This window comes from Symphodus melops (genome assembly GCF_947650265.1).
Source record: "Symphodus melops genome assembly, chromosome: 21".
NCBI lineage: Eukaryota > Metazoa > Chordata > Actinopteri > Labriformes > Labridae > Symphodus > Symphodus melops.
The window spans coordinates 483,469-498,468 of NC_136711.1; the positions used below are offsets into that span (position 1 = coordinate 483,469).

General features: G+C 54.5%; 1 protein-coding gene across 1 annotated transcript in view; it reads left to right on the forward strand.

Annotated features, from left to right (window-relative positions):
* The window catches only part of LOC306842387 (uncharacterized protein), a 36,450-nt gene that overhangs the window by 6,421 nt on the left and 15,029 nt on the right, over window positions 1–15,000 (forward strand). The window contains exons 2-27 of the mRNA XM_079372594.1: window positions 1,656–1,677; window positions 1,870–2,535; window positions 4,204–4,399; window positions 4,479–4,831; window positions 5,254–5,370; window positions 5,453–5,650; window positions 6,388–6,528; window positions 6,652–6,915; window positions 6,997–7,174; window positions 7,259–7,425; window positions 7,499–7,642; window positions 7,842–8,020; window positions 9,090–9,262; window positions 9,345–9,569; window positions 10,150–10,259; window positions 10,333–10,545; window positions 11,035–11,161; window positions 11,237–11,453; window positions 11,540–11,687; window positions 12,287–12,464; window positions 12,929–13,106; window positions 13,263–13,389; window positions 13,992–14,111; window positions 14,280–14,436; window positions 14,512–14,624; window positions 14,701–14,851. Coding sequence (XP_079228720.1) covers window positions 1,656–1,677; window positions 1,870–2,535; window positions 4,204–4,399; window positions 4,479–4,831; window positions 5,254–5,370; window positions 5,453–5,650; window positions 6,388–6,528; window positions 6,652–6,915; window positions 6,997–7,174; window positions 7,259–7,425; window positions 7,499–7,642; window positions 7,842–8,020; window positions 9,090–9,262; window positions 9,345–9,569; window positions 10,150–10,259; window positions 10,333–10,545; window positions 11,035–11,161; window positions 11,237–11,453; window positions 11,540–11,687; window positions 12,287–12,464; window positions 12,929–13,106; window positions 13,263–13,389; window positions 13,992–14,111; window positions 14,280–14,436; window positions 14,512–14,624; window positions 14,701–14,851 — 4,862 coding nt within the window. The remainder of the gene's footprint in view (window positions 1–1,655; window positions 1,678–1,869; window positions 2,536–4,203; window positions 4,400–4,478; window positions 4,832–5,253; window positions 5,371–5,452; window positions 5,651–6,387; window positions 6,529–6,651; window positions 6,916–6,996; window positions 7,175–7,258; window positions 7,426–7,498; window positions 7,643–7,841; window positions 8,021–9,089; window positions 9,263–9,344; window positions 9,570–10,149; window positions 10,260–10,332; window positions 10,546–11,034; window positions 11,162–11,236; window positions 11,454–11,539; window positions 11,688–12,286; window positions 12,465–12,928; window positions 13,107–13,262; window positions 13,390–13,991; window positions 14,112–14,279; window positions 14,437–14,511; window positions 14,625–14,700; window positions 14,852–15,000) is intronic.

The following is a 15,000-nucleotide window of genomic DNA, read 5'->3' on the forward strand; positions in this document are numbered from 1 at the left end:
CTGATGGGGGTTCATGGTGGACAGTTTTGACCCGTCTGATGGGGGTTCATGGTGGACAGTTTTGACCTGTCTGATGGGGGTTCATGGTGGACAGTTTTGACCCGTCTGATGGGGGTTCATGGTGGACAGTTTTGACCCGTCTGATGGGGGTTCATGGTGGACAGTTTTGACCTGTCTGATGGGGGTTCATGGTGGACAGTTTTGACCCGTCTGATGGGGGTTCATGGTGGACAGTTTTGACCTGTCTGATGGGGGTTCATGGTGGACAGTTTTGACCTGTCTGATGGGGGTTCATGGTGGACAGTTTTGACCTGTCTGATGGGGGTTCATTGTCCCACCTTGTGCTTATATTTGACATATTTCAGCCTTTGCATGCACGTCTTTTCCTTTGTCAGAGTGAGACTGCAGGACAGGTGAGTTGGTGTTTGCACCGCCACAATAAAAGCCTCTTCATATTAGAGTTTAGGGGCGTGTTTATGATGACAGTATCACAGCTCACATGTTGTGTAACAGCAGCTGTGTGACTCAGCTGGGCCGGGCAGGAATGTGAAACTTAAAGCCTGTGTTTACCCCCCCCCTTCTCTTTCTCCCCCCTCCCTCTCTCTGTCTCCCCCTCCCTCTCTCTGTCCCCCTCCCTCTCTCTTTCTCCCCCCTCCCTCTCTCTGTCTCCCCCTCCCTCTCTCTGTCCCCCCTCCCTCTCTCTGTCTCCCCCTCCCTCTCTCTGCCCCCCCCCCCCCCCCCCCCCCCCGTAACAGCCTTAAGTTCTGTTTTCTGAGTCAGTGGCGTCAGCTCACTTTGGCTGCTGCTCTCGATCAGCTGTAGACTTGTTAGAGTTTCAGTTTCGTTTCTGTGTAAGTCGGCTCAGAATGAAACAGGGGGAGGGAGGGGGGGGGGGCGGGGGGGGAGGTTTTATAAGAGGGACAGAAAGGTTCATTGTCAGTGTTAGAGTTCTGACTGGGAGACAACACGTTGTGAGACTTGAAGGAGTCGGTGAGTTTGAGTCTTTTTGGATCTTATTGTTCTGTTTGAACGGTTTATGAAGCTGTCTCTGTGATGCTACTGTTAGCGAGCTAACAACAACAACAACATGTTGTTTACTTATGTAACCATCAAAACACAGGAACAGCACCTGCTCGTACACTGGCACAATGTCAGTGTCAACTTGAAGCTCTTTACGAAATCCAAAGAGAATTCCTCCTGACACACACACACACACACACACACACACACACACACACACACACACACACACACACACACATTGGGTGTTCCACTGTGATGATTCTTGTTGTTACTTGATGGTTTATCTTTATTTCATGTTGATAATCACTGATGCTGGATGTTTCATATTTAATGTTTTTATGAGGTCCATGTGCTGCCTTAACTTTTAAAGGAGCAGTCTGTAACTCTGCCCCCTAGTGTTTAAAATGAGTACTGCAGTCTAAACTCTAATCATCACAGAGAGCTGCCCCCTAGTGTTTAGAATGAGTACTGCAGTCTAAACTCTAATCATCACACAGAGCTGCCCCCTAGTGTTTAGAATGAGTACTGCAGTCTAAACTCTAATCATCACCCCCCCCCCAGCGTGTTAGCTCTGGCCGCTAACATGTTAGCAGTTGGTCGTCTATAAAAACTGTCCGTCTTTGTCTCCTCAGAGGACCAGTGAACATGGAGAAGGTTCTGGAGAAAGTGGTGACCATGGTGAAGCATCACCCAGCTGGGATCCCCCTGAATAAGCTGGCCGTGGTCTACAGTCAAACCTATCACAAAAACCTCACGCTGTCCTCGCTCGGCTTCGACTCCATCAGCGAGCTGGTCTCCTCTCTGCACAAGGACCTGATCCTAGACGGGGAGCTGGTGCTTCACAAGGCCCAGTGGCGTAAAAGACGAGCCAAAGCTGGAGCTGGAGGGGGGACAGGAGCAGGAGCTGGAGGGGGGACAGGGGCAGGAGCTGGAGGGGGGACAGGAGCTGGAGCTGGAGGGGGGACAGGAGCTGGAGGGGGGACAGGGGCAGGAGCTGGAGGGGGGACAGGAGATGGAGCTGGAGCTTCAGAAAAAACCAGAGAGGAAACGGAGCAGGTTCTGGAGGATCTCGTGACCATGATGAAAGATCTCCCAGTTGGAGCTCCTCTGAAGAAGGTGGCCATTATTTACAGTCAGACATACAGACACAACCTGTCTCTGTCCTCTCTGGGCTTTAAAACCATGTCCTGTCTGCTGGACGCTCTGAGTGGGGACCTGGTGCTCATAGGGGACCAAGTCTTCCATAAGATCCACCAGCCTGGGGACCTGAAAACCTCCAAACCCTCAGCTGACAGCCGGCCTCACACTCCACATAGATCTGACCCCCTCGTGTCCTCCCCCCGTGTGAGCGTGTCACAGGTGGACGCCAGCTCTGTACTGCCAACGCTGACAGGACTCAGCTCCACCTCTTTTTTAGGCTCCTCCCACAATCCTCCTGTTGATTCTCCCCTGACTACAGCCAAACCTGCTCAGACCCTGAGTCAGGATCAGCTGTACGACAGGGTCATACAGGTGGGTCACACAGGGTCACACAGGTGGGTCACACAGGGTCATACAGGGTCATACAGGTGGGTCACACAGGGTCACACAGGTGGGTCACACAGGGTCAAACAGGTGGGTCACACAGGGTCACACAGGGTCATACAGGGTCAAACAGGGTCACACAGGGTCACACAGGGTCACACAGATGGGTCACACAGGTGGGTCATACAGGGTCACACAGATGGGTCACACAGGTGGGTCACACAGGGTCAAACAGGTGGGTCACACAGGGTCATACAGGTGGGTCACACAGGGTCACACAGGGTCAAACAGGTGGGTCACACAGGGTCATACAGGTGGGTCACACAGGGTCAAACAGGTGGGTCACACAGGGTCAAACAGGTGGGTCACAGGGTCATACAGGTGGGTCACACAGGGTCATACAGGTGGGTCACACAGGGTCATACAGGTGGGTCATACAGGGTCATACAGGTGGGTCACACAGGGTCACACAGGTGGGTCATACAGGGTCACACAGGGTCAAACAGGTGGGTCATACAGGGTCATACAGGTGGGTCACACAGGTTCACACAGGGTCACACAGGGTCAAACAGGTGGGTCACACAGGGTCACACAGGTGGGTCACACAGGTGGGTCATACAGGGTCACACAGGGTCATACAGGTGGGTCACACAGGGTCACACAGGGTCACACAGGGTCACACAGGTGGGTCATACAGGGTCACACAGGGTCAAACAGGTGGGTCATACAGGGTCATACAGGTGGGTCACACAGGTTCACACAGGGTCACACAGGGTCAAACAGGTGGGTCACACAGGGTCAAACAGGTGGGTCACACAGGTGGGTCACACAGGGTCACACAGGGTCACACAGGGTCATACAGGTGGGTCACACAGGGTCATACAGGTGGGTCACACAGGGTCATACAGGTGGGTCACACAGGTGGGTCACACAGGGTCAAACAGGTGGGTCACACAGGTGGGTCACACAGGGTCATACAGGTGGGTCACACAGGTGGGTCACACAGGGTCACACAGGTGGGTCACACAGGGTCATACAGGTGGGTCACACAGGGTCACACAGGTGGGTCACACAGGTGGGTCACACAGGTGGGTCACACAGGTGGGTCATACAGGGTCATACAGGGTCACACAGGGTCATACAGGGTCACACAGGTGGGTCACACAGGTGGGTCACACAGGGTCACACAGGGTCATACAGGGTCATACAGGGTCACACAGGGTCACACAGGTGGGTCACACAGGTGGGTCACACAGGTGGGTCACACAGGTGGGTCACACAGGGTCACACAGGTGGGTCACACAGGGTCATACAGGTGGGTCACACAGGGTCATACAGGTGGGTCACACAGGGTCATACAGGGTCACACAGGTGGGTCACACAGGGTCACACAGGTGGGTCACACAGGTGGGTCACACAGGGTCACACAGGTGGGTCACACAGGGTCATACAGGTGGGTCACACAGGGTCATACAGGTGGGTCACACAGGGTCATACAGGGTCACACAGGTGGGTCACACAGGGTCACACAGGTGGGTCACACAGGGTCATACAGGTGGGTCACACAGGGTCACACAGGGTCACACAGGTGGGTCACACAGGTGGGTCACACAGGTGGGTCACACAGGTGGGTCACACCTTGTTGATGTGTTCCAGGTGATGAAGGAGTATCAGCTGATCGCTCCGTCCATGGACCAGCTGCAGGTGTGTTACCTCCAGATGTTTGGTGAACACCTCCCTCGCACTCAGTACAATTCTCTGTACGACAGCTGGGAGGCTTCCTGTCCGAAGACCCCGCCGTCCCAGCCAACACCTGATCCTCAGACCAAAGGTGTATGGGTCACACCTGCAGGTAACCAACCTGACAACCTTCAGCTTCAGACAGAAACAGGAAGTAAAGGGCTCCACTCATCTGAACATGTCTTCTACAGCTGCAGCAGCTCCGCCTCTCCTGAAGCAGCCCGACCCTCAGCCGCTCGCCATGTCCAACTCGCTGTCCTCCTCCGACTTCCCGTCACTCAGCAAAGACGTGAAAGAAGAGAAGAAGAGTAAAGACAGGGCCCAGAGAGAGGGCGGCGCCCCCGTCTTCAGAGACGGATATCACGCTCAGCTCAGGGAGATGCTGGGAGGAAACATGCGGGCGGCAGAGGCTGCTGAAGAGGACCAGGAGGAGGGCAGAGACTGGAGGAGGAGGAAAGTCCTGGATCAGGACTCAGTCAACAGTCTGATGGAGGAAGTGATCCGAGAAATCGCTGCAGAGGGCGAGCTGGTCACCAGAGAGAAGGTAAGGTTTGATTCCTCGCCGTTTGCCAGGAACATCAGCGTGATGTCGGATCCTTCGTGTGATCTTTACTCCAGAAACAAACGTCACATCAGAGGTGAAGAAACGCCACGTTACGGGTCAGATGTAGTTTATAGAGCTGCACAAACTTCAGAGCGGGATTGTTGTGTTCCGGTCTTCGTTGTCACGTCAGGTGATCTGATACCTGCTGATCTAAAGGTGAGGAGGTGGCTATAGAGAGCCTCCCTGCATGAAGGACAGAGCCACACAGAAACACCTGCTAGTGACAGAGGGACTGACCTTTGTGTGTTTTTATGTCATGTATGTACCTGGTCCCGTGTGAGCGTCCAGCGTGTTCACGTGTCCTGGGGCATGTTGCATCCTGTCCAGGCGTGATTCACTGTGAGTCTCCCAAACTGTTCCAGGTGATATCCAGGGTGTGCCAGCTGCTGCAGATTCCCTCAGGCAGGATCAGTGTGTGGAAGCTGCCGGCTCTCAGAGACCTTCAGTACCTCATGAGAGAGCTCAACATGTTCATCGAGGTGGGTCCACACGCCTCTGATCAAACCTGCTTCACATGTGCCGTATGGCTGCTCTGCATCTCCTTCTCCCTCCCTCTGTCAGTGCACAGAGTCCGTGACGTCCATCTGCACCCTGTACGAGCTGGGACAGTCTCTGGCCGGCCTGAAGGACAAGAAGCACTACGAGGAGCTGAACCTGGGCCCGCTGTGCAAGCTGCCGCTCGTCCACCGCATGTTCAAGATCGACAGCAACACCAAGGACGACGACATCCGCCAGATCCAGACAGCCGACATCCTGAAGGTGAGTCAAAGGAGGCAGTCTGTAACTCCTCCCCCTAGTGTTCAAAACGTGTACTGCAGTCTAAATTAAACATTAAAGAGCCCCGCCCCCCATTCACCAGTTCCACCTGTTGACCTGATAACTGCTCTCATATCTGGCAAACCCAGGGGCGTCCAAAACGGCCTTCAAAGCCCCGCCTACCTTCTCTGGTCCAATCAGATCCAGAGCATTCAGGAGCAGAATCTAAAGTTAGAAGGAGGACATACTGGCTGCTGCATTGTTGAAGAGAAGCTTCAACACAGCAGGTTTCCTTCATGATCACAGAGGAAGAGAGCAGCTCTCTGATTGGCTGACTGATCACAGAGGAAGAGAGCAGCTCTCTGATTGGCTGATTGATCACACAGGAAGAGAGCAGCTCTCTGATTGGCTCACTGATCGCAGAGGAAGAGAGCTGCTCTCTGATTGGCTGACTGATCACACAGGAAGAGAGCAGTTCTCTGATTGGCTTACTGATCACAGAGGAAGAGAGCAGCTCTCTGATTGGCTGACTGATCACAGAGGAAGAGAGCAGCTCTCTGATTGGCTGACTGATCACAGAGGAAGAGAGCAGCTCTCTGATTGGCTGACTGATCACAGAGGGAGAGAGCAGCTCTCTGATTGGCTGACTGATCACAGAGGGCGAGAGCAGCTCTCTGATTGGCTGACTGATCACAGAGGACAGATCTTCGTGCCTTCACGTTTTCTTTCCTCTTTTTCAGCAACTTCGAGTTTTCAGGCGTCAGGTGAACAAACCCAAAGTGGACCTGGCTGAGTTCATGAAGCACTTGGCTGATCTTTACAGCTGTGACTCTCCGTACGAGCTGGGCATCAGGATCCACAGCGTGGGGCTGCCCATATCAGTAAGACCTCATCTCTCTGTTCCTTAGTTATAAATCCTGTCCAGGTGATAACCAGGACGTTCACGGCCTCAGATGATCACTGGTCATGTAACGGGCTCTCCTTTGACTCCGCCCCCTCCTCAGACCCTGACGAAGGTAAGCCGTGCTGAGCACCTGATCCTGGAGCAGGCCCGGGAGCTGATCCAGAGGGAGCTGGGGGAGGAGGTGGAGGAGCGGCTGAGGAAGATGAAGAGGAGCGTGTTGGACACGTTGCAGGGAGCAGCTTCTTCTTTCTCCTCCACAGGAAACCTGGAACTCAGGAAGAGGTACGCCTCCATGACCGCGGCCGAGCTGGTGCTGGCGGTCTTCTCTAAGGCCGAGGAGGTGTTCAGTCCCAGGATGGCGAAGGTGAGTGATCACACCTGAGTGTCCTGCAGGTGAGCAGAGAGAGACCACTTCAAGGTTTGCTTTGCTTGGTTTCCCCTCCAGCACGTGCAGAGCTTCCTGCTGCAGGTGTCAGGAAACCACCTGGCCTCGGCTCTGTTTCAGCTCTCCATCTGTGGAGGCTCGCTGGACCCGCCTCAGGACCTGGTGCCTAAAGACAAGAAGAAAACCTCTGAGGGCTCTCCACCAGAGGACGCCCTCACGCAGCCCCTCCCCACTGAAGGTGTGACTGCAGGACGAGTGCGACGGCGTGCCCTTGATGTATAAACGCTCCACGCCAGTCTCATGTGTTGTGTGTGCTTCTCAGGTAAAGTGAAGCAGATCCTTAAAGACAGCCTGTCCGCTCAGAGCTCCGCCGTCACTCTGGCACACATCGCCGCTCTGGAGACGAAGCTGACCAAACACTTCCAGGTCAAAGACTTCCTGTCTTTGAAGCAGGGAAACTTCCTGCAGTTCCTGGTGAAACACGTCCAGGTACGAGCGTTTTCCTGTTACTCCTGACACCTTTTGACCCGGGTGCTGAGATGAACTCTACTGGTTGTTTCAGCTGCTGCAGGACTGTTTGGGATCCAGTCTGATCCTGAGCAGCAGCAGCATGGAGCTGTCAGGCAGCGGCTTCAGACCGTCAAGACAAGACGTGTTCGAGTTCATCAAGCAGTGTGGAGACACGAGCTCCTCGGATCCACAGGAGGTGACACAACACACACTGTCTTCTCATTGGCTCAGAGAAATGTCAAATACTTGACCCAGAAACAGCAGAAAGTGTCTCCAACTCCCAGAATGCATTGCACTGCAGGCCACGCCCCCTGAACCTGAGGCGGACACTTATGTCCCCCTGTGACGGTCTTCAGTCTCATGAATGTAACACAGTGAACCCTTCCTGTCTGCAGCTCTCCCACATCGAGTCCGCTCTGAGGACTCACTTCAGACTGCGGGACAGCCGGGACCTGGGCTTTGGGACTCTGCAGATGCTGGTCAGTCTGGTCCAACGACAGAGATCTCTGGGGGGAGGCGGACTGAGCCCAGTCCACTACGAGTCCGCCCTATTGGCCAGACACAGCAAACCAAGGTGAGGACAGTTTGTAGTTCAACAGTAACTGAGAGTGAAAGATCATCAAAGATCAGAGATCAGAGATCAGAGATCAAAGATCAAAGATCAGAGATCAAAGATCAGAGATCAGAGATCAAAGATCAAAGATCAGAGATCAAAGATCAAAGATCAGAGATCAAAGATCAGAGATCAAAGATCAAAGATCAAAGATCAGAGATCAAAGATCAGAGATCAGAGATCAGAGATCAAAGATCAGAGATCAAAGATCAGAGATCAGAGATCAAAGATCAGAGATCAAAGATCAGAGATCAAAGATCAGAGATCAGAGATCAAAGATCAGAGATCAGAGATCAAAGATCAGAGATCAGAGATCAAAGATCAAAGATCAGAGATCAGAGATCAGACTGATAATAAATGATGAGAAAACATTTAAAAGATCAAATCATCAAACGTCTGAAACAAACAGGAAGAGAAACTTCATAACATTCAATATGTACTTACCCCCCCCCTCTGTCTCTCTCTACCCCCCCTCTGTCTCTCTCCCCCCTCTGTCTCTCTCTACCCCCCCTCTGTGTCTCTCCCCCCCACCTCTCTCTCCCCCTCTATCCCCCCCTCTCTCTCTCTCCCCCTCCCCCCCTGTCTCTCTCCCCCTCTCTCCCCCTCCCCCCCACCTCTCTCTCCCCCTCTATCCCCCCCTCTCTCTCTCTCCCCCCTCTCCCCCTCTATCCCCCCCTCTCTCTCTCTCCCCCCTCTCCCCCCCTCTCTCCCCCTCCCCCCCTGTCTCTCTCCCCCTCCCCCCCCCTCTCTCTCCCCCTCTACCCCCCCCTGTCTCTCTCCCCCTCTCTCCCCCTCCCCCCCACCTCTCTCTCCCCCTCTATCCCCCCCCCTGTCTCTCTCCCCCTCTCTCCCCCTCCCCCCCACCTCTCTCTCCCCCTCTATCCCCCCCCCTCTCTCTCTCCCCCCTCTCCCCCTCTATCCCCCCCTCTCTCTCTCTCTCTCCCCCTCCCCCCCTGTCTCTCTCCCCCTCCCCCCCCCTCTCTCTCCCCCTCTACCCCCCCCCTCTCTCCCCCCCCTCTATCCCCCCCAGTGTGGAGTCTGGGGGTGGGGGGGTGGGGCGTCTGGGTGAGGTGTCTAAGGATCAGGCTCTGTGCAGCCTGCTGTGCTGCCCCCTGCTGGAGGATTTAAGTGGGTGGAGTCAGTGGGAGCTGGTGTTCAGAGCGCGTCACGGCCCCCTCAAAGATTTCATCGAGAGAAACGCAGGTAAGAGCGGGACGCTCCGTGTCACCGCCGCCACAGACAAATAAAAGGTTGTTGACTCCGCCTACATCTGTTTTATTCTCAGCGGACTCGGGTTTGTCCGCGCTGGAGGTGACGCCCGGTCTGCTGCTCAGGATCAGCTCCCACACAGGAGACAAACACTTCTCATCTGCCGTCTCCGCCCTCGACCCCGTGGGGACAGCAGGACACCTGGTTTCCATGGTGATCGCTGACGGGATCGCCAACGCTCCCACCGCGCTCCTGGCCAATCACGTGCAGAGCTCACTGGCAGCAGCCGTGGCTCGAGAAGGTGCAAACACATTTAAATCCTCCTAGCAGGTCCTGCTGTAGTCCTCCTCCCCTCACCAGACCTGGACCAGCAGGTCCTGCTGTAGTCCTCCTCCCCTCACCAGACCTGGACCAGCAGGTCCTGCTGTAGTCCTCCTCCCCTCACCAGACCTGGACCAGCAGGTCCTGCTGTAGTCCTCCTCCCCTCACCAGACCTGGACCAGCAGGTCCTGCTGTAGTCCTCCTCCCCTCACCAGACCTGGAGCAGCAGGTCCTGCTGTAGTCCTCCTCCCCTCACCAGACCTGGACCAGCAGGTCCTGCTGTAGTCCTCCTCCCCTCACCAGACCTGGACCAGCAGGTCCTGCTGTAGTCCTCCTCCCCTCACCAGACCTGGAGCAGCAGGTCCTGCTGTAGTCCAGCAGGTCCTGCTGCAGTCCTCCTCCCCTCAGTAGACCTGGACCAGCAGGTCCTGCTGTAGTCCAGCAGGTCCTGCTGCAGTCCTCCTCCCCTCAGTAGACCTGGAGCAGCAGGTCCTGCTGTAGTCCAGCAGGTCCTGCTGTAGTCCAGGTCCAGGTGTGAGACGTTTGCTTGTGTTTGTCAGGGATGTCTCAGGATGAAGACGACGTGTCGTGTTACAGCTCGGTGGCTAAATTCCTCCTGGAGTGTTTCAGAAGAATCCCGACCAGAATCAGCCAGGTTCTCCTGAACAAGGTGGGTCCCCGTGTTCTGCTCAGCACGCCTTCATGACCACGCCATCATCTGCCTCTCACCATGTGACCTTCAGGTGTTCCTGGAGCCGTTCTCTGCCGTCCTGGGTCAGACCAAGTCCAAACAGGTCCTGATCACCGTGGCCCAGTCCGACCCGAGACACCTGAACTGTCTGCACCGGCTGGGGATCCTGCTGGGTGTCATCGAGTGGATCAAAGACTTCCAGAAGAAACTAAACGCACCGCAGAACCTGAGAGACCCAACGCCAGCTGCTGCAGAGCGTCCCAAGGTCGAATATCTGACCCACACACACACACACACACACACACACACACACACTCACACACACACACACACACACACACACACACACACACACACACACACACACTCACACACACACACACACACACTCACACACACACACACACACACACACACACACACACACACACACACACTCACACACACACACACACACTCACACACACACACTCACACACACACACACACACACACACACACACACTCACACACACACACACACACACACACACTCACACACACACACACACTCACACACTCACACACACACACACACACACACACACAGACAGACAGACAGACAGACAGACAGACAGACAGACAGACACACACAGTTATCAGTTTAGGGTCAAAGGTCAACATGCTGACAGGTGCTCAGAGTCAGTGTGTGCTATCTCAGGCTCATTATGGGATGTTTGCTCAGCTGTCACATGTGTCTCTTCCTCCACTTCAGTCCAGTCTGATGGATTCTGAGAGCAGCAGTCTGTCGGCTCTGAACACCAGTGAAGACGAGTTCTTGGAGGACAACATGATGGACGGCAGCTCGCTCTCCTCCAGTCTCCTCCAGACTGTCCAACCAGGTGATGTCAGCCTCAAGGTGTTCTCCGTAAAGGAACCATGCTCCACGTTCTCATGGTTTGAAGCTTTTCTTCCAGTGAACGGCGAGCATGATGATGATGATGAGGAGGAGGGAGATGATGAAGAGGAGCTGTACGAGCTCACCTCGAGGCCTAACGGAGAAACATCAGCTGTCAGCAGTGAAGCTGAAGAAGTTCAGGACGAGGACGAGTCTGATTGTGTTGAGGAGGAATCCTCCGTCAGCCAATCAGAGAGCGTGTTAGACTTCCACAGAGCCGTCATCGAGGACATCAGGTGGGTTTGTGTGTTTTACCTTCAGTCCTGACAGAGCAGCTGGTCTGACCCCGGTCTGACCCCGCCCCTCCGTGTCTCCCTTACAGAAAGAGTAAGTTCGGGATCGGCGTGGAGCTGAACGCTGAAGGTCAGAAGCTGATTCAGGTCCACCAGGAGCTTCTGGGCCGCAGCCTGGATCGGCTCTCCACTGAGCTCTACAGCAAAGACACACACTTCGTCCTGGAGCTCATTCAGGTGACTCACACAGGAAGATCATGTGTGTTTAGAATGTGACACTCTGACATGGAGCTCTCGATTTACCGGTCGATCTTCGTTCCTACCCTCACCTATGGTCATGAGCTTTGGGTCAGGACCGAAAGAACGAGATCTCGGATACAAGCGGCTGAAATGGGCTTCCTCCGTAGGGTGGCTGGGCGCACCCTTAGAGATAGGGGGAGGAGCTCGGTCACCAGGGAGGAGCTCGGAGTAGAGCCGCTACTCCTTCACATCGAGAGGAGTCAGTTGAGGTGGATCGGGCATCTGGTCCGGATGCCCCCTGGACGCCTCCCTAGGGAGGTGTTCCGGGCATGTCCCTCCGGGAGGAGGCCTCAGGGTAGACCCAGGACACGCTGGAGAGACTATGTCTCTCGGCTGGCTTGGGAACGCCTCGGGGTCCCACCAGAAGAGCTGGAGGAGGTGTCTGGGGTGAGGGAAGTCTGGGTGTCTCTGCTTAGACTGCTGGCCTGCGACCCGGCCCGGATCAGAGGCAGAAAATGGATGGATGGATGGATGCCACAATTGAATGACTGTTTTTTGGATTATTGTGTTTTAGTGGATTTGTTATATTTTCCCAGAATGCCGATGACAACAGTTACCCGTCAGAGGACGGCCTGGTTCCTTCTCTGGCCTTCGTGGTGGAGAGAGACTGCATCACCATCCTGAACAACGAGAGCGGCTTCCTGGAGAGTAACATCCGAGCCATCTGTGACGTGGGCAGCAGCACCAAGGGCAAGCACAAGTACGGATACATAGGTGAGTGTGAACGAGTACGGATACATAGGTGAGTGTGCACAAGTACGGATACATAGGTGAGTGTGCACAAGTACGGATACATAGGTGAGTGTGCACAAGTACGGATACATAGGTGAGTGTGAACGAGTACGGATACATAGGTGAGTGTGAACGAGTACGGATACATAGGTGAGTGTGCACAAGTACGGATACATAGGTGAGTGTGCACAAGTACGGATACATAGGTGAGTGTGCACGAGTACGGATACATAGGTGAGTGTGCACAAGTACGGATACATAGGTGAGTGTGCACAAGTACGGGTACATAGGTGAGTGTGCACGAGTACGGATACATAGGTGAGTGTGCACGAGTACGGGTACATAGGTGAGTGTGCACGAGTGTACCTGTGCATGAGGACACGCGGGGTAAACAAGGATACTAGGGGAGAGTTTTTAATGTATCCTGACTCCTCGTGTGCTCACAGGTCAAAAAGGAATCGGCTTCAAGTCGGTGTTTAAAGTCACAGACCGTCCTGAGATTCACTCTAACGGCTTCCATCTGCACTTTGACAAGACCTGCGGCCCCATGGGATACATCCTCCCTCAGTGGGCCGAGGACGAGAGGACGCTGGACGCTCAGCTGAAGGAGCTGAACCTGCACAGGTCCGACGATGCTCAATGATGTTTACACCATGTCTTGTTGTTGGTGGTTTTAAGTGATCAGTAAAATCAGTCACAGGTCTAAGAAGCAACCAGCCATCTTACATGTAGTGTGTGTGTGTGTGTGTGTGTGTGTGTGTGTGTGTGTTTGTTTATCAGCTGGACCACAAAGATCTGCCTCCCTCTGCGCTCAGACAACCATCAGACCAGAAACCTGTTCCATGACGTGCACCCCTCCCTGCTGCTCTTCCTGCATCGTCTGCGCTCCATCACCATCTACAACCAGGTAGGACTCAACCCCCCCCCCCCCCGTCATTAAAGCTCCGACTGAAGGGGAAGGTTAGGGTTAGGCCTAACACGCCTCACCTGTTAGGCCTAACACGCCTCACCTGTTAGGCCTAACACGCCTCACCTGTTAGGCCTAACACGCCTCACCTGTTAGGCCTAACACACCTCACCTGTTAGGCCTAACACGCCTCACCTGTTAGGCCTAACACGCCTCACCTGTTAGGCCTAACACGCCTCACCTGTTAGGCCTAACACGCCTCACCTGTTAGGCCTAACACGCCTCACCTGTTAGGCCTAACACGCCTCACCTGTTAGGCCTAACAGGTGAGGCGTGTTAGGCCTAACACGCCTCACCTGTTAGGCCTAACACGCCTCACCTGTTAGGCCTAACACGCCTCACCTGTTAGGCCTAACACGCCTCACCTGTTAGGCCTAACACGCCTCACCTGTTAGGCCTAACACGCCTCACCTGTTAGGCCTAACACGCCTCACCTGTTAGGCCTAACAGGTGAGGCGTGTTAGGCCTAACAGGTGAGGCGTGTTAGGCCTAACACGCCTCACCTGTTAGGCCTAACACGCCTCGCCTGTTTCCTCCTGCAGAGCGACAAGCGTCTGGTGACCATGACACGGAAAGACCTGAGTCACAGCGTGTTGGAGGTGGAGCACACGGAGGGCATCGAACGCTGGCTAGTGGTCAAAGCTACGGTGCAGCCCAAGAAGGTAACACACACACACACACACACACACACACAGACACACACACACACACACACAGTCAGACACACACACACACACACACACACACACACAGACACACACAGACACACACACACACACACACACAGACACACACACACACACACACACTCATCTTTTTCCTTCTTTCAGCTTCAGATCAAAGAGAACGTTGAATCCACCGAGCTCGCCCTCGCCTTCCAGCTTAACAGTGACATCACAGGAAGTGACCTCATATTCCAGCCGCAGAAACAACCTGTGTTCGCCTACCTGCCGCTGCGCAGCTTCGGTTTCCGCTTCATCATCCAAGGTGAGGATGAAGGTGATCACAGAGCTGTGGGTCACTGACTCAGTGTGTGTGCTAACAGAGACATGTTTCGTCCAGGTGACTTTGACATCCCGTCTTCACGAGAGGACGTGGACAGAGACAGCTCCTGGAACCAGTGGCTGAGGTCGGAGATACCACAGCTCTTCCTGCAGGCCATGGACGTCTTCACTGTAAGATCCGTGCTTGTCATGATGTCGTGCTCTGATCTGACGTCCAGCTGAAGGAAGGCTTCCTTCTGTGTTTCAGGATCATCCAGAGTTCAGGGGGCTGAGGGGTCTCTGTCAGTTCCTGCAGTTCATCCCGCTCCCTGACGAGGTGTTGGACTTCTTCAAGCCTGTCGCCGGGCAGATTATTCAGCTGCTGAAGGGCAAGGCCTTCCTGCCCACGCTCAGCTCAGGTATCACAGCAGAGCGTTAGGCTTTGAAACCATTCCTACTGTGAGACGGCGTGAACGAGTCACATGGGTTCATGACGTGGTGTCAGAAAGTGTTGAACATCTGGACATGTGATTCTCTCTGCGTTTATACTTCTGACACAGGCAGATTC